Raw genomic sequence first — 27,882 nt, forward strand, 5'->3', positions numbered from 1 at the left:
TTAAAAGGTTTATCTTTACATTTGGAGCAGTTCATATAGGACTGGGGAGTGTGCAGCTACTGGGATTGTCTCAATTGACAATGAAGATCAAATTGAGATAAACCATCATTTATAACCAATAACAATACACACATGAAACCTATATCTACAAAAAAGAAATAAATAAACAAAAAAATGCTGTAGCAGGTCCAAATGCAAGAAACTGAATAACCTCTGAATGATGGACCTGAAGTTTTTGGATTCAGGTGAGTCACCATTATTAAACCTGTTTTTTTGAACTTACGTGATTTTTTTTGTTTGTTTTTTACAAAAACCTTTTAATAATTTAATTAGTTCATAATTTATGTGCACATTTTCTTTTTACCTTTATTGAAGACACCCAGAGGTCAGAGAGGTTTTATCTGATATCATCATTTGTTTTATAGAACCATTACAAATGCATTTCTGAATCAGCTATAAGCTTAAATTCATCAGCTCCTGTAGGAGTAATGCTTTATACTGATCAAGAGCAAATCTTTTAACATCTACTAGACATTTCTTGTATCTTATTTTGGAGTATAGAGTACCAATATACGTGGGAAACTTAATAACATTTGAAAAATAGAGCCTAGAGCTCTCTTTTTCCTTTTTTATTCAAATAGAAGGTGAGTGGATACAATGATATAATGATCACCACACATAATTTAAACTTCAGCAATAATATGTATGCATTTTTTCTTTCTTTCTGAGAAGACGTAGCTCTCTATCAAATATTAAGCTTTACTATAGTCATCTAAATCACATGAGAGCACTTTTCACCCTGCTATAAGGCTTTTTGAAGGCTTGAAGTTCATACAATATGGCTTCATGGGAGAGTAATTACTCATGTAAAGGCAGACTTTTTGCAGTAAAGCAGCCTTTCACAGTCAAAACGATATGCTATAGCTTGAAAAGTCCGATTAAGAAATGTGCTTTTATCTACAGCGAGTCTACCTGAACTTTGACTCCATGTGAAAAAATTAGCAGTTTAAGAAAAAAAAATAATGGCATGAGTTGTAAATCTAAGAGCTGTAATGTTTTGCTCAGAAACTAACAAATGACTATGACGCTACATGTGTATTTACAGATCCACTCGCTGGCCACTTTATAAGGTACATTTGTTCAACTGCTCAGTATTGTAAATATGTGATCAGCCAATTATCTTGCAGCAACTCGATGCATTTAGGCATACATACTAATAATGACTTGAAGTTCAAATTGAGCTTCACAATAAGGAATAAAAGTGACTTTAAACATGCTGCTAGTGTTTGCTGTTTTTATAGCCTGGTTTCACTCAGTGGTGTGGTAAAATAAGTGTGCTGCTTCCATATTTGGTGGGGTTGGTTTTCTCATCTATTTTGAAGGACTCTGCTTTGTTGGAGGTTTCTAGAGTACCTTCATTTTTAGATACTAAATGTTTGGAGCCTGGCACAGTGTTTTCAGACACGCCCGGGCTTGTATAGCATCGCTATAGCAATGATATGACATTTTTTATATTATATTTATAATATTATTATCACTGACCATATGATATGGCCCAGCCCTGGTTGTTACTACAGTTAAGATTTACCACTGATATTTTTATGTCCCTACTAATATTTTGGGGGTGTGAAACATGGTCTCACAAATGCAAAATGTAAAGAACAATAATTAGAAATACAATTCAATGAAAAAGCAGATCGGCTGAGTTCAAAGGACACAAGGGGATGATTGAAGAAGACTTTTAAAGGGCAATGACTGCTCAGCAAATTAAGCATGATCATCTTAAAGAAACTGAAAGCTGCAATAAATACAACTAGTAATAAATAAGTCATAGGTTATTTTATTTTTTTTTATTTGTTAAAGGAGGATGGATAAAGATGAGTGTTTGCCACAAGCTGGCGAGCCAGTTAGGAGTTCAAAGAAAGAACGAGACGTTTTTACACAAACAAATCACAGATGATACTGTTCTCACAGATGGAAAAAAAATGAGTCATTGAAATTTGACTAGCTGTTAGTACACTTGGACGGCGCACCTAAGTACAGGCTATGTGGGGTAAACATTATACATGAAGCCTGTTAAAGTTTTTTATTTTTTTTATTTACAGTAGTAACCATGCTCACTGTTTGGTTAGGTCAGGGTTTTCACTCATTCGTTTGAATTTAGGCTGATGTTCTTCACTATCTGTTGCCAAATCCCAATTTCATACTACAGCTATACTGAAAAAAAGGGACTGGCCATCTCTTGGATTTATGTAAGCATCTTGCATGTATTTAACACAATTGCCTCATGTTTTAAAGTTAAATGTAACTATATAGTGTAAAAACTACATGATATGCAGAAAGGGTGTATTAAATTGTTCATATCATGTTCAGGTGAAGTAAGTCAATAAGATAGCAACGTTAAATCTCGTGAAACCACGCGTGATTTCATCTCGCGGGCTTTGGATCGTGGTTTAAAAAAGGCATCCATCTCAGTCAAGTCGAGCAGCCAACTCTACGTTTTTGGTATGTCTTGATTTTTTGAATTCATATTTACCATATTTCAGCCAAATGTAGTTAAACGTCTAGAGTGTCGCCATGTAACATGCTAAAAAAGAGCCGTTAGCTTATTTGCTGTTTTATCTGTTGTCAAAGAATTGGCGCTTTTTCATTTGAATTTGTCTTTGGCACAAGAGCCGTAATATCACATTAAACCTAATTACGAGGCACTCATAACATAATTTGGTTTTCTGTGTGAATAGATTTGTCAACTGACTCTTCAGTTACATTGTGTATTTACTGCACCGTGGTGTTAGTGAGATTTTGGACATTGAACAGCTTTAGCTAATATCATCAGCGGCATTATGCTAGCTTACATCCCTACCCCTCCTGCCCTCACCTGCTGTCCTTTTGTTTTTGTTTTTGTTGCTGCACATTGAGAGATGACCTCTATTCTGCATTTCACCAGGAGTCAGCTGATGGATTGTGGGTTCAAGGTGTTATGGTAAGAAAGTATATTCTATTTTCGTTTCTGTAACTTAATTATAATAGGTTTTTTATAATTATTAGGTGCATGCATACTCACCCTATTAATACAACTGAGAAATCCAAAATCTGCCATAGGTTTAACTTATACCTGTATGTATTGCCAGAAAGGTGATTACTGGACTCGCATTAATGCACACTTGAACTGAAATGAGGTTGTAACTTGTGGGTTGTTGGGTTGCAAATCAGAAACAAACATCTTTGGATTTTTTTAATCCCATAAGATCTGGAAACACAGTTTTTATTCAACAAAACATTGCTGATTAACCAAGCACAGTGCCTGCTGTTATTTCAAAATAATTTTATGTCATTTCAGATAAAATGCAGCATTCCAGTGCATCCCAACCATGCCTTTACAGTCAAGGTTTCTGACGGAGCTGAGTTTCTCTCTGACAGTCTGCTGAAAGTGTTTGCAAAGTGATCGGGGGAACAGGGCACAAAGCTAAAGGATGTAGCTGCCATTATGACAGTAAGAACTTTAAAATTCTTTAACTACAAAGTGTATATGTATTGCATTAGGTCAGTAAAAGATTTTTATGCTACATCCATTGAAACAGTCAACTATTACCTGTGAGTAATGATTCCACTAAAAGGATGCCATAATTTTCGTCATGCATTTACTGGCCCACTGAGAAAAATTTATCTTTTTTTTTTTAAATAAATGTTCTGGAAACTATATATCCATAAAGTTGATGTCAAACAGGAACTTTTGCTATTGCTTTGTAGATGCTGGTGTTGCATGTTGACTGGTTTAAAAAGTCAAGAGTTTTTGTCTGGGATCATTTTCTTCTGTGCTACTGAAAAGTTCACAAATCTTTGTTTTCTTTGTTATAATACTCAAGGATGACATTAATGCTTGAAGTCCCTCATCAAAGTGCTCCGCATCTGTGTGAAAGACAATTGCAACATCTTGGTGCAGGAGTTCATGGTGAGTGTTTTATGAGTAGATTGTGGATTTGCAACATTTAAAAATGCATTTAGTTATCCACTTGATCCTCATTGGACTGGTTAGGACCAGTAGTCCTCTTTAATAATTTGAAGTTCACATGAGGCCTGGTAGTGAACTCGGCCGCCGGCCCTTGAGGTCCCACCCCCACCCCTGTATTAGGGGTCACATCAGTGTGAAAAAACTTTAAATTTGTCATTCTAATGAACAAAGGAAAATCCCACCAATATTTACATTAGCTTTTGTTTGAAAAAAAAAAAAAAAAAAAGACCAACTGACCAACAGCTAACCAAATTGTGGAGCTGAAAGTCTAAATTCTAACATCTTCTGAGTGACATAACCTGGATTTCTGATGGGCCGGTGTCTTTCTAACAAAAACTAATGTAAAGCATTTGAAATTATTATGTTTTTCACCCTCTCTTAGAAACTCTGTTAGACCATGAATGGCAGCATGGCAGGCCACTCTTTGGCTATAGCTATTTACTATGTTGCTTGCATTGGTTTAAATTACTCTAACATTAGAACTGGTAGATTCAAAAGAGATGAGTTTAAAAAGGAATCTTAAAGAAATGTTTTGTGTTTAACCAGGACTTGCCTGAGGCCACTGCACAGATTGAGAAAACCACAATGAACATCTGTCTCCAGAGATGCGCCAGGCAATGACTTTTCTGATGTTGTTCTTCAAGATCTGGATAACGTGACCTTTGCAGTAGCCATGCTGTTTGGACCTTTTTTATTCCTTCAACATGAGTTACCCATCACAACTCTGCTACACTTTTGAGGTGATTCAAAGGGTGGTAATGGAGTTGGATGCAACTCAGCTCTCAAGAAAAGCTCACAACTAAGACAAAACTGCTCCTGTAACGAAGCTCACTGTTATGCATGTGAGGTGACCAGCTCTAGGTGAGAGGACATTTAAATCTCACACTTGTTCTGCTGCATTTTTGAAGCTCAATTCCAGGAACGGATCGCAAGGTTCATTTTTATATACTCTGCAACTGCCATGAGGACGAGCTGTTTTTTGTTGTTGTTTGTTTTTCCTTTTGCTCTGTACAAGTTCTGTTTGTCTGTTTGGCAGCATTTTTAAATTTCTCTTTGTATTTTTTCTTTCTTTTACTAGTGAAGAGATGTAGCGTGAACAGTTATACAGTCTAAATATCCCATATGGGTCGTGTGAAATGGTATTTTCAGTTTCATTCAGTTGAAGTAAAGAACGTTGAATATTTCTAAGTGTGCTGTTTTGAACCAAGATGTCACAGTATGATCAGTGCTGTATTTTTTGACAGTCACTGTATCAATGTTATTTTTGCGTCTCTTGAATAAAGGTTTTGACCTGCAAGTGCTAATTTCTTTAGTTATTGGGGTAAAATGGGTAGTGTTAATAGGAAGGTGTTTGCCAATTCAGTAACCTAATTTAATGTTAATGGAAACTAACATTACCTCAAATTGTTTAGTTATAATTGTTGTTTAACTGAATCTTGATGTCAGAGGCCTTAAATAGAATGTTTTGTATTGTTCTTTCCCAACATTTTTCAAAAGAAACAGTCTAATTTCTTTGCTGCGATTGATTCCAGAGAACACGGAAGAACTGACATTATTTAACTGTTGATTTATGTAGATTCAGTGGAGGAGTAATGTCAGTTTAATTCTTTACCTACTGCAGTGAAATTAGACATGTTGTTTTGATGTGACCAAGTAGTATTGGGTAAAAGTTATTGAATGGTGTTGGGATAAAGTGAGAAAATTGTGAAGGATTAAAATATTTCAAGAGCTCAAATTACTTCATCAAAACATGTTTAAGTCACATTTTATCAACACAAATTGCACAGATTTATTGAACATGAATAAATTGTGTTAATTTAACTCAATTGTTTAAGTTGCTGCCAAAGCAAAACATCTGTGTGCAATAAATGTCCACCATTGAATTAAGTAAATCCAACAACATATTTTTTTCAGTGTAGGCAGATATCACTCAAGCTAGTGTCCCAGCCTGACTAATATCTGCTGATATATTATACAATGCAGCTGCCTAAATCCACAAAGATCCATAAACCTCAGAGCCACAGCAGCAAATAAAAGGTCAGCAGATCACACAGCCTCTACACAAACAAAACAAATCTAACAAAGCCACTAAGACAAACAAATATATATCTATGGTTGTTATCTGAGCTGCTGTTAGAGCTGTCCAAATCCCGCTTTAACCCCTGGATCGTACCAAAAATGCATCTGTAGCTCACAGCTAATGTGTTTACTTGTGTTTTTATGTAAACAGGCTTCTAGATTTTTATCAAAAAAGATTTTATAACCCTCTAAAATGCTAATCTTCTTCAACAGGGTGATCCACTCATGCCAAAAGTAATGCTGCAGCCATCCATCACCTCCATTGCTGATTTAAAACTGTAACTTCCAGAGGCCTGTACATCTAAAATAGCTCATTCATAAACACTTTTCAGTTTTATCATTCATCTGGTGTCATGTTCCTATGAATGCTAAAGATCTACTCATCCAGACAGACTTGGCGGTAATTTCTTTCACTAATGAATCCACTCACAAAGATCAACAAAGGCAATTCTTTCTTAAAGACACTCAAAAAAATATATCTGCCCAGATTGCCGACTTTAAGTTATTCCCCATATAATTTTTGTTACATAAGTACAATGTACTTACATTTAATTTAATCTGGTCAAATGAAATTCACTAGACCAAGCACATTTTTCTTAATGATGAATTATTTAAATAAATTAACCTTTGATTTTATATATTTAAGTTGCATTTGACTGAAAACCTATTTACAGATAACCTCTTTAACACAAGCATTTCGTGTGTATTTGAGGTACTTTCACATACAAGAACTGCATCAAAGGCGCAGATCTGAGCCAAACCCTAACCCTATCATTATCACAATACTGAGAGCTGGCACTGCTTAGACTGGTCTCATATCCCCGAGTTAGCACAAAAAAGAATGCAGCCCTGCTCAACTGGCTTATTTCAGATTAATATACATCTACTTATGTCCTTCCACTAATCTGCCTGTCAGCATGTCCCTTTCTGCTTTGCTGAATATTACTGTAGGCTGTTAGCCTATCAGTCTAATCCTGGTGGGTTTAGGAATCAAGTGCAGTGTTTGCAGACTGGACGTAAAATATCATTACCTCCAAAAATTGCAAAAAAACCCCCCCAAAAAACCCAATCAGCTGTTATTAATGAAAAAAACTGCAGTTAATAAAAAGATAAAAAATATTACCAGTGTCTACTGTTAACATCACACCAACTAACTGCAAGCTTCAATATTTGGTAACAACTCTGAAATGACCCACCTGAGACTCTCACATTTGGTTATATTACCACATTTAGTAGCACTCTTTGTGGGAAGAAGAGAAAAAAACCTTCAATTTTGCTTTCAGCACACTGCTGGGCATGGTTAAAGTGCGATCACACACGCTCATCTATGTCTTCCTGTCTTCTTTTAGCTTCTTTTCTGTCGCCTTTACATCCACTGACCTCGGCCCTAAGTAACACAGACGTGTCCAAGCCCATGAAGTGGTCCAAGCTACAACAAATATAAAATTTCATATGAAGACAACTGAGGGAGACTGATCCCGCTGATATGCAGCAGATGAAAGCGCACAGTAATTTACAAAATCCTCCTGGGAAAAGATTTTTAAAAAACAAACAACAACAATAACATTTTGTGTGTTACAGATTACCACAGATACTCGCACACGGCAATGTTCAAAAGGACAAAAGAAGATGATTGAAATCTCCACAGTAAAATTTTTACTGCTTATTATAAAATACTTTTACTGTACTAAAGGTAACAACTTCTAAGACACACTCTTCCTGTGATATCTGAGCCAATCCAAACCCTGTAAAACCAGCCATCAGTGAACCTAACAAAGGTCTGCAAAGTGGTCTGTGAAGGCAACAAGTATCCATAACTACTGCGAAGGAGATTAAGTTTTCATAGAGATAAACACATAGTCATTGTTCCCTGGCATGCCTCACTGTACCATTTCTGCTTTTCAATCAAAAAAATAATTTAAGTCAGGCTGTGTCATGGCTGAAATGGTTAATCTGTGGTTATGCGTCATCATGAATTCTAACAGGGAACTAGTTACTCTATTTTTTTCCTTTCGTTTACCTTCTAATAAACAATGAATACAGAAGAAGTGCTACGTCAGTTAGCCAAATATGAAGCATCTAAAACTGTAGCTCATGTCCAAGATGAGTAAAACTGTTTTTTTGTTTGGGTTTTTTTTTTTTTACGCATCTATATATAGTAATGTGAAAATGAAAGTTTCACACGACTACTCATCATTTCCTTTCCTATCCTTTCCTGTGAAAAACAAACCCTTACTTACCCTTTACTTACTTAAGAGGGCAAGTAGCAGTTTAGATATTCCTAATCAAATCTGTTTGATTAACTGATCATCAGCAAATGTGAGCACCTCTATAAAAGCAGAAGTTTTGGCAGTCTGCTGGTCTGGAGCACTCAGGTGTATGTTAACACAAAGCCACAATGTAAGCAAATTAGCCTCATGGTCAGACCATGTAACGCTCAGAGAACCTGCTCAGAAAAAACAACAAGTGCGACATTCAAACATTACAGGCCTCAGTGGCATGTTAAATGTTAAAGTGCATGAAAAAGTTAAAGTTCATCATATTAGACAAAGACTTAACAAGTATGGCTTGTTTGGAGGGGTTAGCAAGAAAAAGCATCGTCTCTCTAAAAAGAATAAACCAACTCGGCTGTAGCATCTGAACAGGAATTACAGGAAAATGTGTTTTGGAGAGATATGACAAAGTGGAAGTGTTTGGCCATAATACACAGCACCACGTTAGGAGAAAACCAAACATACACAGCACAGCACAACGCATACCAAATGTCAGCATGGTGGTGGAGGCATGATGATTTGGGCTTGATTTTCAGTCACAGGACCTGGACATCCTGCAATCACCGAGTCGACCATGCACTTCTCTATATACCAACGTATTCTAGAACAAAATGTGAGGCCGTCTGTGTGACAGCTAACGCTTAGCCCAAAGTGAGTCACACAACACGTACAGCGGCAAATCTACAACTTACAACTTGTGTGTACTCAGTTTTTCATATGACTGTGCGTGATTTCCTGTACCAAATGTATCAGCAAACTGGTTTCCTCTTTCAGTACCTCCCCCCCTTCCCAAATAACTTTATGCAAATTATTTTTGCAGTCTGTTGCCACACGACTGAGTTATTCAGTAGAACTTAAAAAAACAAAAACATTCGAATCTCGGGTTAGTGTGGGCTGCCTATATGTTGAATATTACAGCCGTTGCTGTTTGTCTGTCTGTCTCACCAGTTTAAAGTGGGCATTTCCTGTTTCTAAAAATTGCAGGCAATCACACCATCATCTGGCACATTACTACAGAATGACTTAGAAGTACTTTTAAAGAATGCATACAACAGTATACACTCACTTTTCTTTGCAGTAGCCATCTCACAGGAATGAGTCCAATACAGACACACTTAGTCACACACTGTCACAGCCTTGTCATCTCAGCAGTCCGACCTCAAAACAACTCTGCAAAAAAAAGGGAAAAAAAAGAAAAGTTAAGAAGTTAGGAGGCAATCACACAAGGGGGTGACAACAGAAAACAAGAGGAAGATTTACAAAGATTTACATGAGCGAAAAGTAAAAACAGTGAAATAATGGCTGGACTCCCTGTGCTTGTTCCTAAATGCTCAACCCCCCGTTAGCGTGTATTTCAGCTGAGAGCACAGCTGTCCTGTACTAGTCAAGCCAGGAGAACCAGAGACTCCCGACAGAGACTTCAATTAAAGGAAAACAACAAAACAGTCTAAGAGGATTAGCTAGGGGCTGAGGCTGCTGCTGCCAGTGGGCTTCGCACAGATGGAAAATCTTCATTATAAACACGGAGAAACTTTAACTATATTTATGCAAAGTACAGTGCAGCACAAGGTAGTCATAGCCAGTACATGAAAGACATAGCATGCAGATCTATTTAATATACTACTACGATAACACTCAAAGATAGCAGTCTTATTTTCAGGCAGTACTGCTGTTATACAACAATAACCAGCAGGCCTGACAGAGTTCAACAAGCAGCAGCTTTAAATAATTTTAACCAACAGGTGCAAGAACTTGTGACATTGCTATAGAATCTTTTTAGAAGTGGCATTTGTAGTGCATCCAATTATTTGATCTGGTGACACAATTTTTAAGTTAAGTCAGGTGTTAAGATTTGGAGCAGCTAATGCTATTATTAGTACAAAAGGATGTTTTATGAAAAGTATGGAAGCACGTGAGTGCCACTTTAAAAAAAAAAAAATAATGCTAAAAAAAAGTTCCCTCATTGCTTTAACACTTTATCATTTTAGGCCTACATTACAGAAAAAAATTGAATTGAAATTGAATTGAAAGCCTTTATTCTCATTACACAATAATATTCCCTCTCACACCCACGCACATCTTCATACATCATTTTGAAACTTTATATTTCAAGAGAGGACGTGGAAGAAGTTTTTTCCCCCTGTGAGCACAAAACTTGATGAGTTTTCTCACTGAGGAAACACTAAATGGTGACAATGAACATGTTTTATTTTTACTGTAGTAAGTTCAGAGCAGGGTAGGGCAACACTGACTTTGGTACAGTAAACAGTAAAACAACCAAAAAGAAAGAAATGTTGAAATCCATAAATTGGAGTAGATAGGACCGATTACTTTAAAATAAGCCTGAGCCGTTGATCTAAAAAACAAAAACTCTGGTAGAAAATGTTGGTTTTTCTGTGTCAGTCTGACAATAATAAACCTAAATCCTTGATACAGTACATTCATATATTATAGCACATGAATGGATTGAAAACAAGCAGTCACAGATACAAACCATCAATATGAAACCATTTTCTCCAATGGTCTGTGTAATTTACTCAAGTGTCAATGTCATCACAGTAGAAACCCACATCACGAAGGGGAAAAAAAGCTTGGCTAATATTTGTTATTTACGTGCACATTTTTGTACATACATACCACCAAGAATATTAAGTGATTTATTTATTTGCTTTCATCTGTCTGAGGTGACACAATCAAACTATCGGACAAGCCCTGTGCTCTTATTTTGAAGGTTCAACTACCTCTTACCAGATAGCACTGGCTCTTCCTGTCTCTCGACAAGAAGCCTCATCGGGAAAGTGTTCCAAGGCTCACCCCACAGCTCGAAAATATATCCAATTTTGTGCTGCAGCTGGTGATAGTAGGTGTACTGACTTGTGTTAGTGTTGTTCCTGGATCATCATAATTAATGTTGGTCCAGGCTAACACGGCCAGAAATCAATCACATTGTTGTGATGTCACAGTATTGTGACGTGGAAAGAAACTTGCCAATGTCTACTCAGGAAAAAACAAACACCAACAGGGTCAAGGTTAGTGTTTGCTGTGATGGTGTTTCCACATTCAACAACTATGACATCACAGCAATGCGACTGGTCACTTGCAATGTTGAACCTGGAGCAGATTAATTATGATAATCGAAACACCAAGATATCAGATTGTGCAGTGAATTGTACTTGCCAATCTGCTCTGAAAACCTTCTGTGAGCTGGAGGGTCACTCGAGCCCAAAGCTGGTTGAAAACTGGATCTTGTGCTGCTACACTGTTAACTTCTTAAAGCTCCAGAACAGAATTAGTGCAGTAACAGGTGACATTTAGCAGGATTTGTTTACAGATTTAAGAAAAAACGTGTGTGTCTCCTTTCGCATCACAAGCGCCCTGCTGAAGCTACAGCTTTTATTCATTTTTTAAAAGTTTTACTTCTAAGACATCAGGGGTCAGTTGAGATGGTCCACAGGTTTGTTCCACCAGGCTGCAAGAAAATTTAAGCTCATTAATTTGAGACTCTTTATGTCATGATAATAACTAATCTCAGCTCAGACAGAAAAATGACTCACATGCATGTTAAATGGGGTTTTTTTGCCCATTTTTAACAGAAAAAAAAAATTGTATTCCAGTTTGGAATTGTCAAAAAACAAATGCTGCTGACGTTTAATCAGCCCTAGTAAAGGTTCCTGTCCAAAATAAAAGATTTTCCAAGTCTGACCTTGTTCTTAGAAGTCGCTAAGTCCCTTTAAATAATTTCTAAAGGAACCGATGAGGTCTGTGAGACAAATGACCCCAAGAATCCCACTTACTGCTTTTTTAGCCAAAGGGAGAAATAAAAGTGGACCAAGTGAGGACCAATGCCAGACTCGACACTTTTCTTGCTGCAAATGGTAAGGTAAGGGTGTAACAGCCTGGAACAGAAATTTTACAGTGTCACATCCACTGAGAGTGCTGCAGAAATCAGACAATGATCCACTTTTAGTGGGGCAAAATACCAGTTCTGTTTCAAGCACCTAAATGGGTCGCTAAGATTAGAAAGCCACTGATGGGATTCAAATGTGCACACTTTGAGCTGTAGAATCAGGGTGGTGACACATTAGGTATATATGATTGGATAGATACACAAAATTTTACAAGGTTAAAAAGTGTTTACATGGATGTGTTGGGTGATCTGTGTCACGTAAAATACCACAACATATAGCTTATTCTAGGTTTATACTTGTGTTTTTATTGTGGTGGAACACAACTGGGCAGGTTTTAAACAAAGCACAGGGAAAAAAATGTGAATGGTCAGATTATTCTTTAACCTGCTGTAAGACTGTTGTTTATTAAGGACATCCTGTTTATTATTATTATTATTTTTATTACTGTTTATTATTATTGAGGACATCCTGCTGTGACAAGTTTCAGATATGTGGCTAAACTGTTGGCTTGGTCACAACCTGTCAGACCATATGACTAATACTGCATTCCTTGCACTGTTTCACTTCACTGTTATGCAGTCACAAAGGTTGCAATAAATTACATGATCTTTTTCTTCTGCAATACGCTGGGATTTCAAAGAGAGCTACTAAAGAGTTACTGCTATTTGCTTAAAACTTGGGGGTACTGGATTCTTTATGAATGTGTTTCTAAGCAAGGCAAGTAGGACAATGCAATGCTATACAATGTCACGCATTCATGGCAGGTGGGGCTAAGAAAACAAATGTCACTGTTAATTACACAAAGTTACTAAATACTGACAATATTCGCAGCAGTAAACATGTGGGTGGTCTACAGCAATGTTTAGGTAGGTGTTAGGGCTGTTCGATATAACGATGTCTATCGTTTCATTTTACGCTATTGTTTGTTTCGTGGTGTCGCAAAATAAACTGTTTACGGCAATATTTTTTCATTATTTTGATGGTCACTGTAGTGGCTATATTAATTTCTTAACATTCCCTCTTTCTCTTACATTTAATATAACCACACTACAAACAGACAAGCGTTTGTTTTTATGCGTTGTCGTTAGCAACAACGACGGTAAAACCACCGCGTGTCCGCTTGTTCCACATAAGCCTTTCACAATAAAGCTCAAGATCCTGTTGAGACTTTTCAAAATAAACTGAATCATGTGAAAGATGCAGTGTTTACGGATGAGAAGCAAAAAAGAGCCGTCAGGTGCTAAAAAATAAACCTTATGTAACGGAGTTAAAAATACATATGAAAAACATGCACTTACCTGTTCTTAATTATCATTTTAAGTGTGAATTTTATCATTTTTTTATTGTATTTTATTTTGAAAACCCAGAAACCGGATCTCACTCTAACGTTTAGAAGCTGCTAAGGCTTCCGCTTCTCACAGCGCGCGTTTGCACTGTGAGGGTAAGTCCTGTAATGAAAGGCTCTGGCATTTTTATGGTTTCTGGTGTGAATGTTGTTACATAAGTTGTACATGTCGATGTATATAGGTTCATATTGATGTTAGAAAGTTTCTGTGTAACTGAAACAAAGGCGGGTTGCTGTTAAATAGTGTTTCTGCCGTATTTATGCTCTTTGGCAGTTAGTCTTTGTCAGCCCCCTAGTGGTTGCTGCGCATAGCAGGAAATGTGTTTGGATGTACCGTTTTTCTGTGCTTTTTGTGATGTTGTTTTACATTGTAGGAGCTACAATTGCTGTACCATCAGAAGACACCTGTTGAGTGTGTTTTATGTCTTCTGCAGGTACGTGAGCTTGTTAACAGCCATTTTGTCTGTAAAGCACAAGCAAGTAAAGATGTAATGCGCTATTGTTAATTTGACCACTAGAGGGAAATGTTTAGTTGGTGATACTTATGTTATCCTGTTATTCTGTTTTATACGATTGTGAAATGTATTTTATTAGTCATAAGATTTCTTTTGTATACAAGCTCAGTATGACAGAGTGTAAAATGAGAGAAATTATTACTTTCCACCTTTTCTTTATTAAAAGGTTAATTGTAAGTCTGTTAAGACAGCGCGCGTTTGCACTGTGAGGGAGCTACAATTGCTGTACCATCAGAAGACACCTGTTGAGTGTGTTTTATGTCTTCTGCAGGAATAAATCGTGAAAAGCCAATCTTTCTGAGCGTCTGTGATTTTTGAAGAGCTGGAAGTGTTACACTGGTGCCGTGACCATTCGGATCTTCAGATCAGCTTGATGCTCATCGCCGTGGCTGCTGTTCTGCTCCCCTGCTGTTCACAAGTTGAATGTGGGTTGTTGTAACCAAGTGAGTTTAGACCAAAAAAAAAACCCAAAAACAAACAAAAAGGTGAGGGATGTGATTGAAATAAGACAAGGGTGAAAGTGTCTGTGTTTTGATATACAACGTGTGGTTATACGTTCAAATTATTTGGACATTATTTTTTTTTTTTTTTCTTTCCCTCGTTTTGCTGCTATTATACTGTTATTTTTCTTATTTTTATCTACCTATTTTATTTTTTATTTTTTTATTTTTTCTCTCCCTAACGGGGTGCACATGCAGTTATCATCTTAAGTGTGTGACTTGACGATGGATAAATTTGTCACTCCAGTACTACATAAGGGTAGAGGTGCCGGACTAGTTCATGCAGTTGACGCCAGTAATGTCACACAGTTTGGTCCTGTGAGCAGTGACACTGGGCTAGGCCAAAGCCCGAGTTTTATTCCCATCGGTAGGGGTATGGGTGATAAGCCCCAGGTTTCCACTCCAATTAGAGACAGTGATGCTGTACACAGTTTTACTGACATGGTTGAGCAAATAGGAGCCCAGATAGGTGAATCCATTGTTACTAAACTGTTGTCAGCTGGCGTTGTGAATCTGACTGGTGACTCTAAGACTCAAACTGAGCAATGTAACAGTACCGCTCGAGATGTACCGCATGTAACTGTCCATGTTAAGCCCAATAGGGAGCTTCAAGTTTTTAGGGGTGATGGCACAGACAGATGTTCGGTTCAGGACTGGATTGACATGGCAACAACCTATCTATGGAAGCAAAAGGTCCCCATTCATGGCCAGGCTGATGAAATTATTAGCCACTTAATGGGGAAGGCCAGAGATGTGGTCAGAGTGGCTCTTCGTAGTGACCCAGGTCTTGATGTCAAACAGAAACCTGATCTGATCTTTGGTGTCCTTCGCCATTATTTCAGTGATTCTTCGTCGTGCCTCCCTCTTGCTGACTTCTATGCAACACTCCCTACCAGAGGTGAAAACCCAGTAGATTATTGGATAAGACTGAACAAGGCTGCTGAACTAGCCATAGAGGGGCTACGCAGACAGGGGCAGACAGCGACCCCTTTAACCCATGAAGTAGCATGTATGTTTGTGAAACATTGTCCTGACCCCGAGTTGTCTTATGTCTTCAAGTGCAAGCCTGTCCATGAGTGGACTGCTCGAGACGTACAACAAAGGATTGATGATTATCAAAGGGAGGTGAGAGCTAATGGTAGAGCCAGCGGCGCAGCACCGTTGAAGGGCTGTAATTCTACGATCACCGCCGTGCACCCGAACGCCTCACCTGCAGCTGCTGTGCCGGAGGGATGCTCCCGAAGCTTCTCGCCCCCATCCTCAGGTTTTCAGGGGTTGGTGGACTCGTTCCCCTCCACCGCTGCAACACGAGAGCCCCTTATCGAAAGTCCGAGTTTCTCCCCTTTGACTGCGGTGAGTCAAAATCTTCAACAGTCAGAGGAAAGGCTCATGGGTCAGATGGTGGATATGTTTCAGGCCATGATGGAGAGAATGCAGCACCACAACACTCAGACACCAAGGAGAGGGGCGTTTAATCAGTTCTCGCGAAATAGACGGAGGAGGGAGGATGCCTGCAGAGTCTGCAGTGATCCAAGACATACCACAGCATCACACTGCCTATCTGATAAACTGTGCTTTTCATGCTTTGCTCCTGGCCACGTTCGGTTGTCCTGCCCGGCTATTACGTCTACCCAGGTCCAGCCGGAGGGAAACTAGCCGACCTGTATTCGGTGGGAGGCAGTGCAGGTCTTACAGGAAACTCCCAAACTGTCGATACCTGTGATGCGGAGTCAGTGTATGAAGAGGCAAGACAAAAATGCAAAGATTCTGAAGTTATTTTTCAAAACGTTCACAAAGTCGGCAATAGTGACAGTCTTTTCTACACTCCGGTCACTTTCGGTGGGCTTTTGAAAATGGGTGGTATGCTGGACAGTGGATCCATGGCCTGCAGCATGAATGAAGCAGCCGAGGTGACGCTGCGTGAGTCTGGACTGATATCTGATCAAGACGTTATCAAAGTGGATGTGACTCTAGTTGGGTGTGGAGGACTACGTGTGAAGCCTAAGTATGCCCTCAATGTGGAGATGGAGGTGTATGGCTGCAAAATGATAGTTCCCATCCTGGTGGTTCAAGGGCAGCTTGATGACCTGATACTGGGGACGAACGTCATTAAGCACATATTACACCAGTCTAAACGTTGTGAGCCCTACTGGAACACGGTCTCCAGTAATTGCTCTAAGACCAACCTTGAGACTGAAAACTTTCTGTCTATGCTTTCTGGTTTGACCCCATGGAAAGATTCGGACGTCCCGGACAAAGTGGGCACGGTTAGGTGTAACTCAGCTGTGTCCCTTGAACCGGGTCGCGAATATCTGGTATGGGGAAAACTACCAAAGAACATCAATGTCTCCCCTGGCAGTACAGTGATGACAGAGCCCTCGTCATCCCGCTCAGCAGCCAGAGGGATTTTGGTTGCTAGATTGGTTACTCCCTTGTGGGGTGATAGATGGGTCCCATTGAAACTGATCAATGTGTCTGAGCAGCCTGTACATCTGCGACGTAACGCCAAACTAGCAGATGTGTACTCCTGTGTGGCGCTTGAGGACTTTGATGCTTCAGCGCTCCAGGAGACAACTCTGGCTAGCAGCCATCAGTCGGCCATGTCGCCACAAGTCACGCCCACCTCCATGACGGAGAAACTCAAACTTGTTGGGCTTGGTGATGTTGACATAGAGTCCTGTGAGACATCGGGACAGTGTAAAGAGAGGATGGCTGACCTGGTTTTGCAGTACGAGGATGTCTTTTCCCGCCATCATCTCGACTGTGGGGAAGCCAAAAACTTTGTGCATCGCATCCGCCTCTCAGATAACAGACCTTTCAGACTTCCCTACAGGCGTGTACCCCCAAGCCAGTACCAGAAGCTGAGACAAGTGTTGACTGAGATGGAGGAGAGGGACATCATCAGGAAATCGACCAGTGAGTATGCATCACCATTGGTGCTCGTGTGGAAGAAGAATGGCGATCTACGCATTTGCAACGATTTCCGGTGGCTCAACAAGAGAACCCTGAAGGATGCCCATCCTCTTCCACATCAAGCAGATTGTCTGGCTGCTTTGGGGGGAAACAGCCTGTTCAGTACCATGGACTTGACATCTGGCTTCTACAACATGATGCTGCATGAAGATGACAGGAAATATTCTGCCTTCACCATGCCCATGGGTCTATATGAGTATAATCGGCTGCCGCAGGGACTGTGCAACAGCCCTGCGAGCTTCATGCGCATGATGACCAGCATCTTTGGTGACCAGAATTATTTGAGCCTGTTGTGTTACCTGGACGATCTCCTGGTGTTTGCTCCAGACGAGGACACTGCCTTGCAGCGCCTGGAAATGGTGTTTGAGAGGCTGCGCGGGCATAACTTGAAGCTGGCCCCCAGAAAGTGCTTCTTCCTGAGGAAATCCGTGAAGTTCCTCGGTCACATTATCGATCAAAATGGGGTATCAACAGACCCATCCAAAGTCGAAGTTATCGCGAACATGAGGAGCGTGGACCTCATGGACACTGATGGAGTGACTCCTTCCCAACGAAAAGTCAGATCATTTTTGGGGATGATTAATTACTACCAACACTTTGTCCCCATGTACTCTGCTGTTGCCAGACCTCTGTTTGAGCTCCTGAGAGGCGCTGTGAAGAAGGGCAAGGGAACAACTAAGGTGAGGCGGCCATGCAGGAAGTTGAGTGCTTCGGATTGGACATCCAGAGAAGAGGAGGCTTTTGAGAAGCTCAAGAGCTTGATGTTAAATACAGTCGTTTTGGCTCACCCAGACTTCTCTCGCCCCTTCTTGCTTTCGACAGACGCATCACTGGATGGCATTGGAGCAGTGTTGGCTCAAATCCAGGACGGTGGAACTAAGCCCAGACAGATTGCTTTTGCCAGCAAATCCCTGTCTCAGTCTCAAAGAAACTATCCAGCACACAGGTTGGAGTTTCTGGCGTTAAAGTGGTCGGTCTGCGACAAGTTCAGTCATTGGCTCAAAGGTCACAAGTTCACCGTCTGGACTGATAACAACCCCTTGACCCACATTTTAACCAAGCCAAAGCTGGACTGTTGTGAACAACGCTGGGTGGCTAAACTTGCAAGCTATGACTTTGACATTAAATATGTCCCAGGCCGTCAGAACGTTGTGGCAGATGCCCTGAGCCGATTGCCTTTTGTGAAGGATAATGTAAGTGACAGACTGCTGGCTGAGAGATATGCAGACTTCCTTAATGAGGCAAAAGATGTTTCACATGCATCAATCCAGGGGGCGTTTCGGTGGTCCACCGACTGCAAGGTGAATGGTGGATCCGGTGGTGGAGCTTCCATCATGTCCCAAGGCACGCAGAGTCTGCATCCCTTGGTTCTGGCTGAAGATGCTGTCACAGCTGTTTTGCAGTCACATGTCGAGTGGGATGTCGGCCCAAGAGGGAGAGCAATAGAGGCTTTACATCACCTGCCACAGATGGTGTCCCCCGGTCTGGAGGCCTTACCTGCCCATTCAGAGAGAGAACTTAGGGACGCACAGCTGCAGGATGCAGTGCTTTCCCGCGTCGTCTTCTACGTTGAGAGACACAGGAGACCCTCGAGGAGAGAGCGGGTAGGGGACCCAGTCCTTGTTAAAAGATACCTGAGCCACTGGGAGAAGCTGGTCCTCAACAACGGCATGTTGTACAGAGTCTCCAGAGACCAGATATCAGGTAACAGACGACTGCAGTTCGTGGTTCCCGACTCGTTGAAGGCTGAGGTCCTCCTAGGGATCCATGATGATGCCGGTCACCAGGGCCAGTTCAGGAGTTTAGACCTGGCTAGAAAGAGATTTTTCTGGTTGAACCTTGGGCGTGATGTGAGAGACCATGTACGGGGATGCCAGCGCTGTGTAGTCAGTAAGACTATCGAACCAGAGGGGCGTGCTCCTTTGGTCAGCGTGTCCTCGTCCAGACCGTTGGAGTTGGTCTGCATCGACTTTTGGTCGGCTGAGGCCTCACACAACAAGTCCGTCGACGTCTTGGTCATCACAGACCACTTCACTGGCTGGGCGCAGGCCTTCCCATGCAAGGACCAGTCGGCTAAACAGGTTGCAAGGCTTCTCTGGGACAGGTACTTCTGTGTATTCGGGTTTCCGGAAAGGATACACAGCGACCAGGGTGCTAATTTTGAGAGCCAATTGATAAGTGAGCTCCTCAGAGTCTCTGGTGTGAAGAAGACACACACGACACCTTACCACCCGATGGGGAACGGCAGTGTGGAGCGCTTCATCCGGACTCTGGGTGGAATGATTCGTGCCCTACCACCAGACTCGAAAGTGGACTGGCCACGTCGCCTACAGACTCTGACGTTCATGTACAACTGCACCGCACATGAGACAACTGGATTTGCACCCTTTTACCTAATGTTTGGTCGCACGCCCCGGTTGCCTGTTGACATTCTGTTCCGCTCTGTCCTGAGCGATCCAGCTGTTACCTGTTATGACAGGTATGTGGTTTCCCTCAGGGAAGATGTGAAGGAAGCAATGGTCATTGCACGTGCCCGAGCTACGCAGGAGAAGCGTCGTCACTCGCAACTCTATAACAGGAGAGTGAAGGGTTCCAGGATTGAGGTTGGTGACAGAGTCCTGGTTGCTAACAGGAAAGAGAGGGGAAAGAAGAAGGTTGCTGATCGGTGGGAGTAAACGGTCTACACCGTGATCGATGTGAACCACGATACTCACACTTTCAAGATCTGTGATTCTGTTTTCGGACGAGAGAGAGTGGTCCACCGGAATCTGCTGTTGGTGGCGAATTTCCTGCCCCTGGAGGATGATGCTGGAACCTCGGATCACGTCTCCTCTACGTGGGATGTAAACACGGCGCCTGAAGATGATGATGGGGCTGCGTCTGGGGAGGGGGATTTGAATGCCCCTGCTGTGAGCTGTGTTGGTGCTCATGGTAACCGCTCACCCAATGCCATGGGTGGGACAGCTGACCCGGAGGTTATCTCTGAACCTTTGGACCCTGGAGAGAGGACAGTTGCATGGGTGTCGCAGTTGACGGAGTACAGCCGGTCTCAGGGAGATGTTACTGATGTTTCAAGCGTGGATTCAGTCTTGCCAGCCGCATCGGCCTTGTCTGTTGAAGTGGACTTTGACCAAACCGGTTCTAGCATGGCGTCCCAGGAGGTCAATATTGCTACGAGCTGTGGGGAGGGTGTACAAGTATGCTCTACTACACCTGACGTAGTGGTGGATGTAGTTGCTCCTGCCATTGCTGCTCAGTCCCCAGTGGTTGACTATAGCCAAACCGGGAATGGTTCCCAGATCAGAACCAGACTTGGGCGACTTGTCAAACCTGTGAATAGACTGATCCAGACAATGTCAAATCAAGTCGTGGTTCGTGACAGGTTTGATGTGAAGTCAGTTTGCAAGTCCTTGATCCCATCCTTCTCTAACTAAATGTTCTGTTTATATGCCTACCTGAATGATGGGATTTGTACTTGCTGTTATGTACTCTACATTTTTGCTTTTGTTTTTTTTTTCCCTTTCTGTTGAGCCATGGTACACACCTTGTAAGGGGTTATTAGTAGGGTGTATTTCGGGCACCCTGCTGCCAGTTGCTGGGTTGGGAGTTTGGCGCTGCTCCCATCCCACTTCATCCTTAGGGATACGTTTAGTTGGTGTCTGTGATTTTTGACCTCTGGCTGGTTGGTGCATACTAGTGTGGGTACCTGAGGCTCAAATTTGATAAAATTCAGTGGGGGTGAGTGTAACGGAGTTAAAAATACATATGAAAAACATGCACTTACCTGTTCTTAATTATCATTTTAAGTGTGAATTTTATCATTTTTTTTATTGTATTTTATTTTGAAAACCCAGAAACCGGATCTCACTCTAACGTTTAGAAGCTGCTAAGGCTTCCGCTTCTCACAGCGCGCGTTTGCACTGTGAGGGTAAGTCCTGTAATGAAAGGCTCTGGCATTTTTATGGTTTCTGGTGTGAATGTTGTTACATAAGTTGTACATGTCGATGTATATAGGTTCATATTGATGTTAGAAAGTTTCTGTGTAACTGAAACAAAGGCGGGTTGCTGTTAAATAGTGTTTCTGCCGTATTTATGCTCTTTGGCAGTTGGTCTTTGTCAGCCCCCTAGTGGTTGCTGCGCATAGCAGGAAATGTGTTTGGATGTACCGTTTTTCTGTGCTTTTTGTGATGTTGTTTTACATTGTAGGAGCTACAATTGCTGTACCATCAGAAGACACCTGTTGAGTGTGTTTTATGTCTTCTGCAGGTACGTGAGCTTGTTAACAGCCATTTTGTCTGTAAAGCACAAGCAAGTGAAGATGTAATGCGCTATTGTTAATTTGACCACTAGAGGGAAATGTTTAGTTGGTGATACTTATGTTATCCTGTTATTCTGTTTTATACGATTGTGAAATGTATTTTATTAGTCATAAGATTTCTTTTGTATACAAGCTCAGTATGACAGAGTGTAAAATGAGAGAAATTATTACTTTCCACCTTTTCTTTATTAAAAGGTTAATTGTAAGTCTGTTAAGACAGCGCGCGTTTGCACTGTGAGGGAGCTACAATTGCTGTACCATCAGAAGACACCTGTTGAGTGTGTTTTATGTCTTCTGCAGGAATAAATCGTGAAAAGCCAATCTTTCTGAGCGTCTGTGATTTTTGAAGAGCTGGAAGTGTTACACTTAGACTCAAACGTTAGAACAGGCCTTTCCCCGCAGCACGCCATGTAATAAATACTCACAAAGAAAACGGCAGCCATTACAACTTATGTCTAAAAATGTATAGTTTCATGCATCAGTTAAAACAATCGACTCCAGGTACATGACGCGCAGCTGGAAACACTTCACGCAAGTCGAGCTGCCCGAGATTCACAGAATTTACAGAAAATGTTAGATTTTTGTGATTTATATTGTACCATAGATGTCTTAATATCGGGATATGAGATTTTGGTCATATCGCACAGCCCTAGTAGGTATTAAGTAACATCCATATGAACCCCAGACTTTCCCTGCAAAAGACTGTCTTGCAATAACATAAATCAATGCCATTTGCTTCAGCAGTTTTAATTTTGTGGCTCATCACCTGCTGCTGTATTTCCACACTGACTCAACCTGTGAAATTGCAAGGCCTTGTTTCTTCAAAGGGCAAACCTCATTTATATGCATGACCCCTCATTTAAACCACTAAGCCCAGCCAGGCTTTGTCACCGTCAATGCTGTCACAGCTCTGCACCACGGCCCATAAATTAAAACTGCAGATGCCACAGAGAGCAGCAACAGGTACTTGTTATTTTAAGGAGGTGATTTGCTCCCTGTAAAACAGGAACAAACTGGCAGCAACGGGAACCATAACATATTTATAGTTAGCATGTCCTGACTACACTATTACGTGACCGAAGTTGTGGACCTCTCTCACACTTTTTGCTGCACGTGGAAGCCACCACAGCACAAAATTACACTGATGCATGAATTATGAAGTGAATGTACGCTTGATTTAGGGAACATCTAGGTACTGGTTTTGTTTTTGTTTTTGCCAAATCCACATTGGTATTTGAAATATGAGACAGCTTAGCTGGCAGTGAGTGATATTTTCTTAAGCTTTTATGTGTTTGTACGAGTTATTCAAAGGACTACTCTTTTTTTTTAACTCAGAAGCTTTCAAAGACTCTGTCAAGTCTCATTTAATCGCTTTTAAAGGCACCACTTGCATCTAAATTTGTGCTGATGAATTTTATGTTGCTTTATGAATACAGCTTTAAATGCAGACCATTAAAACTCTTACACCCAAATTCAGCCACAGCCATGCTGGTTTTTCCCCGAGCTTTTTCTGCAGAGCAACAAAGAAAGTACAAGTGGGAGAAAAAGCAAGAATGACTTTTACACAAAACATGAAGCATTAGGAGCTAAATGTGCAAAGGTGAGGTCACAAATAAAGGGCTCTGTTAGTTTCTCTGGTCCACTTCTTTGTAGTAACACTAGAATTATCACACAGTCGTCACAGTGAGTAAAGCGTGCAGCATCGACAATTACTACAATTGCACATCTGTCTACACAAAGACTCCCTTCTCATCCAGCCAACCAGCCAGGTGGTTTGTTGCGTTCCTCTTAAAAAGTTACCGCGTTTCACAAACGGTCGGGGCTTTCTTTTGTTTTGCTTCCTTGTTGCTTACCTTTACTCACACCATACGGAAGTCGTACATTTAACCGTGGGGTTAAGTGGAAACCTTCTCCGAAACACGTAGCAGCAGCAGCAGCAAAAGCCTCTCTGAAAATCAGGCGGGCACCAAACCCTCACCTCTCGCCTCCGGTTCTACTTTCCTCAGTCGGATGATTTCCGCATTTGGTCACGTGGTGCGGCTGCGGGTGTTGCGCTTCCAAGTCTATATTTTACAAAAGCGAAAAAGGCGGTGGTGCAAAAGCAGAAACGTTCCTCTCTACTCTATGTGCTGCAAAAGAGTGACAGTCAAAGCTGGCTGTAAAACACTCCCAGTCTCCTCTTTCATCCTCGGGGTTTACTGTAGCGGATAGCGCCATCTGGCAGTGCTTTCTGCGCATGGGCAAACTCTAAATGAAGTTCTGTCCCTGACTCTGAAGATGTGTTTTTATTGCAGATACACATTACATCGCTTGCTTTAACTTAGTTTTATTAAAAGATATGTCTTCAAACATCACAGCTGCCGGCCAAACTTAAACTATTGTTGTGTAATAATATGGCAGATTTTTGGAAAGAGGTGAAAGCTCTTAATAACTGTAAACCATCTCTACCATCAACTGTTGAAGGTGTTTCTGGGGCAGATAACATTGCAGCATTATGGAGACAGCATTACAGTGCGTTGTTTAACTGTATAAAAAGTGATCCATATGAGGACAATCTTGACATGAGTAATGACACAATAAGTGTAAGGACACATGAAGTATATGAAGCCATTCATAGGTTGTCTGATAATAAATCCTCTGGTTTGGATCACATCACTGCAGAACATTTAAAACATGCTAGTTTAAGGCTAGCTCCTCTTTTAGCACTCTGTTTCACTGGGTTTATGATTCATGGCATATTACCAGACTCAATGCTGTGTATTTTACTGGTACCAGTTATGAAAGACAAAGCTGCAAAAGTGAGCTGTTTGGATAATTACAGGCCGATTGCACTACCCAGTATTCATCAGCCCGGCTAGCTCAGTCGGTAGAGCATGAGACTCTTAATCTCAGGGTCGTGGGTTCGAGCCCCACGTTGGGCGCAACATTTTTAATCCCATGTGTCATCACCTGAAATTCTTTTCTTCAGTGACCACATGATCTGCCTTCCATGTTTGAAAAAAAATTTTTTTTTAAAAAGCTATATACTACCCCTTGTAACTTTCAAAATTAGTAACTCCCTGATGTTTTCCATGTGGTCTCTGTGGCGCAATCGGTTAGCGCGTTCGGCTGTTAACCGAAAGGTTGGTGGTTCGAGCCCACCCAGGGACGACAAATTTTTTTTTGTTGTTTTTTCTTTCTTTTTCTTCATGTCTTTGGGTTAATGCAACTTTACAAACCTTTGCAGTAATTTCTGGACCCCCACCCTTTCCCCCTTGTAAAACGTTATTCACAATATAGAAAATTACTCTAAAATTACAGAAATACTATATTTCTGCTTTTACTGTCCAGTGTGAGTTGCCAGTTTTAAATTTGAAAGGTAATTACAGAGAAACTGCAGTCTCCTGCCTTCCCTTTCTGCTGCTGCCCACCCCCCCTCACTTGAGCGCTTGTGGAGTTCCTCCATTTTTATTTTCCCGTTTTTGCTTGTCTTGTCAAAAAAGCATCAAATAAAGGGAGCAGCCATCGTCCCTGAGTGGGTTCGAACCACCAACCTTTCATTTAGCAGCCGAACGCGAAAACCGATTGCGCCAGAGACAATATGTGGCGCTTCACTAGCTTTGCCACAGTATTGCTGTGTGTGCTCTCAACAAGGGGGGAAGGGAAACAATCAACACTGCACCATGTCGTCTCTGTGGCGCAATCGGTTAGCGCGTTCGGCTGTTAACCGAAAGGTTGGTGGTTCGAGCCCACCCAGGGACGTTTCCTATTATTCCAGCCTCACTGTAAAAGATTATAGATATTTGTAATTCAACGGGGGAGAGCTGGAATCAGAAACACTGAGACAAGGAAAGGTATTCTGCATGTAACGGCTTAAGATGTATTATGAATTCAAACGTCTTGATGCATACTCAATCATTCAGGTAAATAAATCACAAAAGGTTGATGTTGTTCATCTGCATATAGCGTTTTCAGTGGGAGAAACAGATGAACAGAATCAACCTTTGGCATCCATATCTAAACCACGTGTGAAGCACAGCTTAAAGACATAGTAAGAATTTACTTTTACTGTACCACTACACGATTTGGTATTTCACAAACACATATTGAAATGTTTTTGTTTTAATAAATTCAAACTAATGGATTTATTTCTTTTAAATTAAGTAACACTTATGAACTACTTCTCCAAATATGGTAGGAGAAGAAAAAAGAAAATTTCAAGCGCCCAACGTGGGGCTCGAACCCACGACCCTGAGATTAAGAGTCTCATGCTCTACCGACTGAGCTAGCCGGGCAACTGCCTGAGTTTGGGGGATTGGATCAAATGAAGTGTCTGGTTCCTAAGTATCAGCCTCTGAATCTTTCCCATACCTTCACATCCAGCGAAGACTGCTGTGATCTTTTGTGATGACAGCCCAGGTCCAGTTTACCAAAGGATAGGTGGACACCGGCTCATATTAAGTAAAGGGCAAACCTTCATAAAACGGACAGAGCAGTGGAGTAGCCAAGGAAATAGAAAAATGCAAAACTCAATTACTAAAATATAATTTATATCGCAAAAAAGATTTAAAAGTGGTTGGGTGTAGGTGTTCTGGTACCTCCTCTACATGAGGTATACCCAATTGCACGTTTGTGCAACATGATTGTTATAACATGGTTATAACATGCTTGGTTATAACATGGTATAACCAACATAACTGTCATAAGAGTTGCACTGCACGTTTGTGCAGCATTCTGCATTACCTGGCAATAACAGTGATATAGTCCCTGAGTGGGCTTGAACCACCAACCTTTCGGTTGGTCCTTTCGGACTGACAACGTACAGGTGTCGAGACTGGACGGGGGACTGGGGGAGGTGATTCCGGTCTTTTTTGGTTGTTAACAGCCGAACGCTCTAACCGATTGCGCCACAGAGACTGACAACGTGCAACCCACAGGTGTCGAGACTGGACAGGGGAGTGGGGGAGGGTGTTCCGGTCTTTTTGGTTGTGGGGTAAACGATTGTGCAACAGAGACTGAATAAAGCCAAGCAGGGGCGTCGAGAGAGGACCGGGTGGCTAGATGGAGGTGCTCTGGTACTTCCTCTCCATACCGCCTTGATTGTTTAAAATATGTGACTTGTAGGTCACACATACTTGGCAGCAAGTATGCAGTTGCGGACGAACAACAGCACCCCAAAGATGCATATCACCCTTGATAAAACAGTTGACTGCGTTCATCAAACGACCGTCCTGGTTATAACATGGTTGATTATAACATGGTATAACCAACATAACTGTCATAAGAGTTGCACTGCACGTTTGTGTAGCATTCTGCATTACCTGGCAATAACAGTGATATAGTCCCCTGTTGTGGCCATTTTTGTTGAATGTTTATAAAATGCAATTTGTATTCATTTTTGTTTTTTCTTTAAAGGTGTAAGAATATACTGACCTGGTTTTGTTATGTAAATTTGTAATTAATTTTATTGGAGAAGCTTTTGGAAAGTGATTGGTTTATTAGGTTATGGACCCTCCCATTAATCAAGAGATTAAGAGCACCCTGGATGGGTGTGGTAAAGAGCTTTTGTTTTTTGTTTGCCAAATGTCAGATGGGAAGACGGGAGGGGTAGAAAATGATTTTTTGACCACTTTTGAAATTGTTAAAGCAAATTAAGTTAACTTTCGTTTAATTTTAAGTTTTAAGAAGTTATTTTGCTGATTTCTGTTTGTATTTTTTCACGAAATAAACGGCATATGATTTTTAAACAATGGAGTCAGAAGTGCGTTCTAAAACAAACCTCCCGTTGCCACCCACGGCCTTTTCTTGGACTTTTTTGGTGTTTGGAAAGTAAAAGGCCGCGACATTTAAGTCAAAAAATCATTTTGACTGGCTTGGATGTCAACTTGGAAGATGGGAAAACTTGCAAGAATTGGACTTGGAAGATTGGATCTTCGCAGAATGGACTGAAAAAATGACGCAAAGTTCGTGAGTAAATGCG

General features: G+C 41.1%; 1 protein-coding gene, 1 long non-coding RNA gene and 4 other non-coding genes across 6 annotated transcripts in view; 4 read left to right on the forward strand and 2 right to left on the reverse strand.

Moving 5' to 3' along the window:
- Window positions 1–24,071, reverse strand: part of adisspb (adipose secreted signaling protein b) — a 55,482-nt gene extending 31,411 nt beyond the window's left edge. The window contains exons 1-2 of the mRNA XM_085266572.1: window positions 23,777–24,071; window positions 9,431–9,534 (exon numbers count right to left, since the gene is read on the reverse strand). Of these exons, the coding sequence (XP_085122698.1) occupies window positions 9,431–9,449 (19 nt within the window). The 5' untranslated portion in view covers window positions 9,450–9,534; window positions 23,777–24,071. The remainder of the gene's footprint in view (window positions 1–9,430; window positions 9,535–23,776) is intronic.
- Window positions 1,708–5,906, forward strand: LOC146579982 (uncharacterized). Its single transcript, XR_014891010.1, has 5 exons — window positions 1,708–2,505; window positions 2,920–2,983; window positions 3,341–3,493; window positions 3,867–3,952; window positions 4,559–5,906. It is a non-coding gene; the product is annotated as an uncharacterized LOC146579982 (long non-coding RNA).
- Window positions 24,072–24,771: 700 nt separating the features above from the next.
- Window positions 24,772–24,844, forward strand: trnak-cuu (transfer RNA lysine (anticodon CUU)). Its single transcript has one exon. It is a non-coding gene; the product is annotated as a tRNA-Lys (tRNA).
- A 155-nt stretch (window positions 24,845–24,999) lies between these two features.
- On the forward strand, window positions 25,000–25,073 carry trnan-guu (transfer RNA asparagine (anticodon GUU)). The gene has a single exon. It is a non-coding gene; the product is annotated as a tRNA-Asn (tRNA).
- A 517-nt stretch (window positions 25,074–25,590) lies between these two features.
- Window positions 25,591–25,664, forward strand: trnan-guu (transfer RNA asparagine (anticodon GUU)). Its single transcript has one exon. It is a non-coding gene; the product is annotated as a tRNA-Asn (tRNA).
- Window positions 25,665–26,124: 460 nt separating this feature from the next.
- Window positions 26,125–26,197, reverse strand: trnak-cuu (transfer RNA lysine (anticodon CUU)). Its single transcript has one exon. It is a non-coding gene; the product is annotated as a tRNA-Lys (tRNA).
- Between the last annotated feature and the right edge of the window lie 1,685 nt (window positions 26,198–27,882).

The sequence above is a fragment of the Mchenga conophoros genome, linkage group LG3, assembly GCF_057382185.1.
Source record: "Mchenga conophoros isolate Kocher_MC1m ecotype Shallow Benthic linkage group LG3, M_conophoros_male_GT1.1, whole genome shotgun sequence".
Classification (NCBI taxonomy): Eukaryota; Metazoa; Chordata; class Actinopteri; order Cichliformes; family Cichlidae; genus Mchenga; species Mchenga conophoros.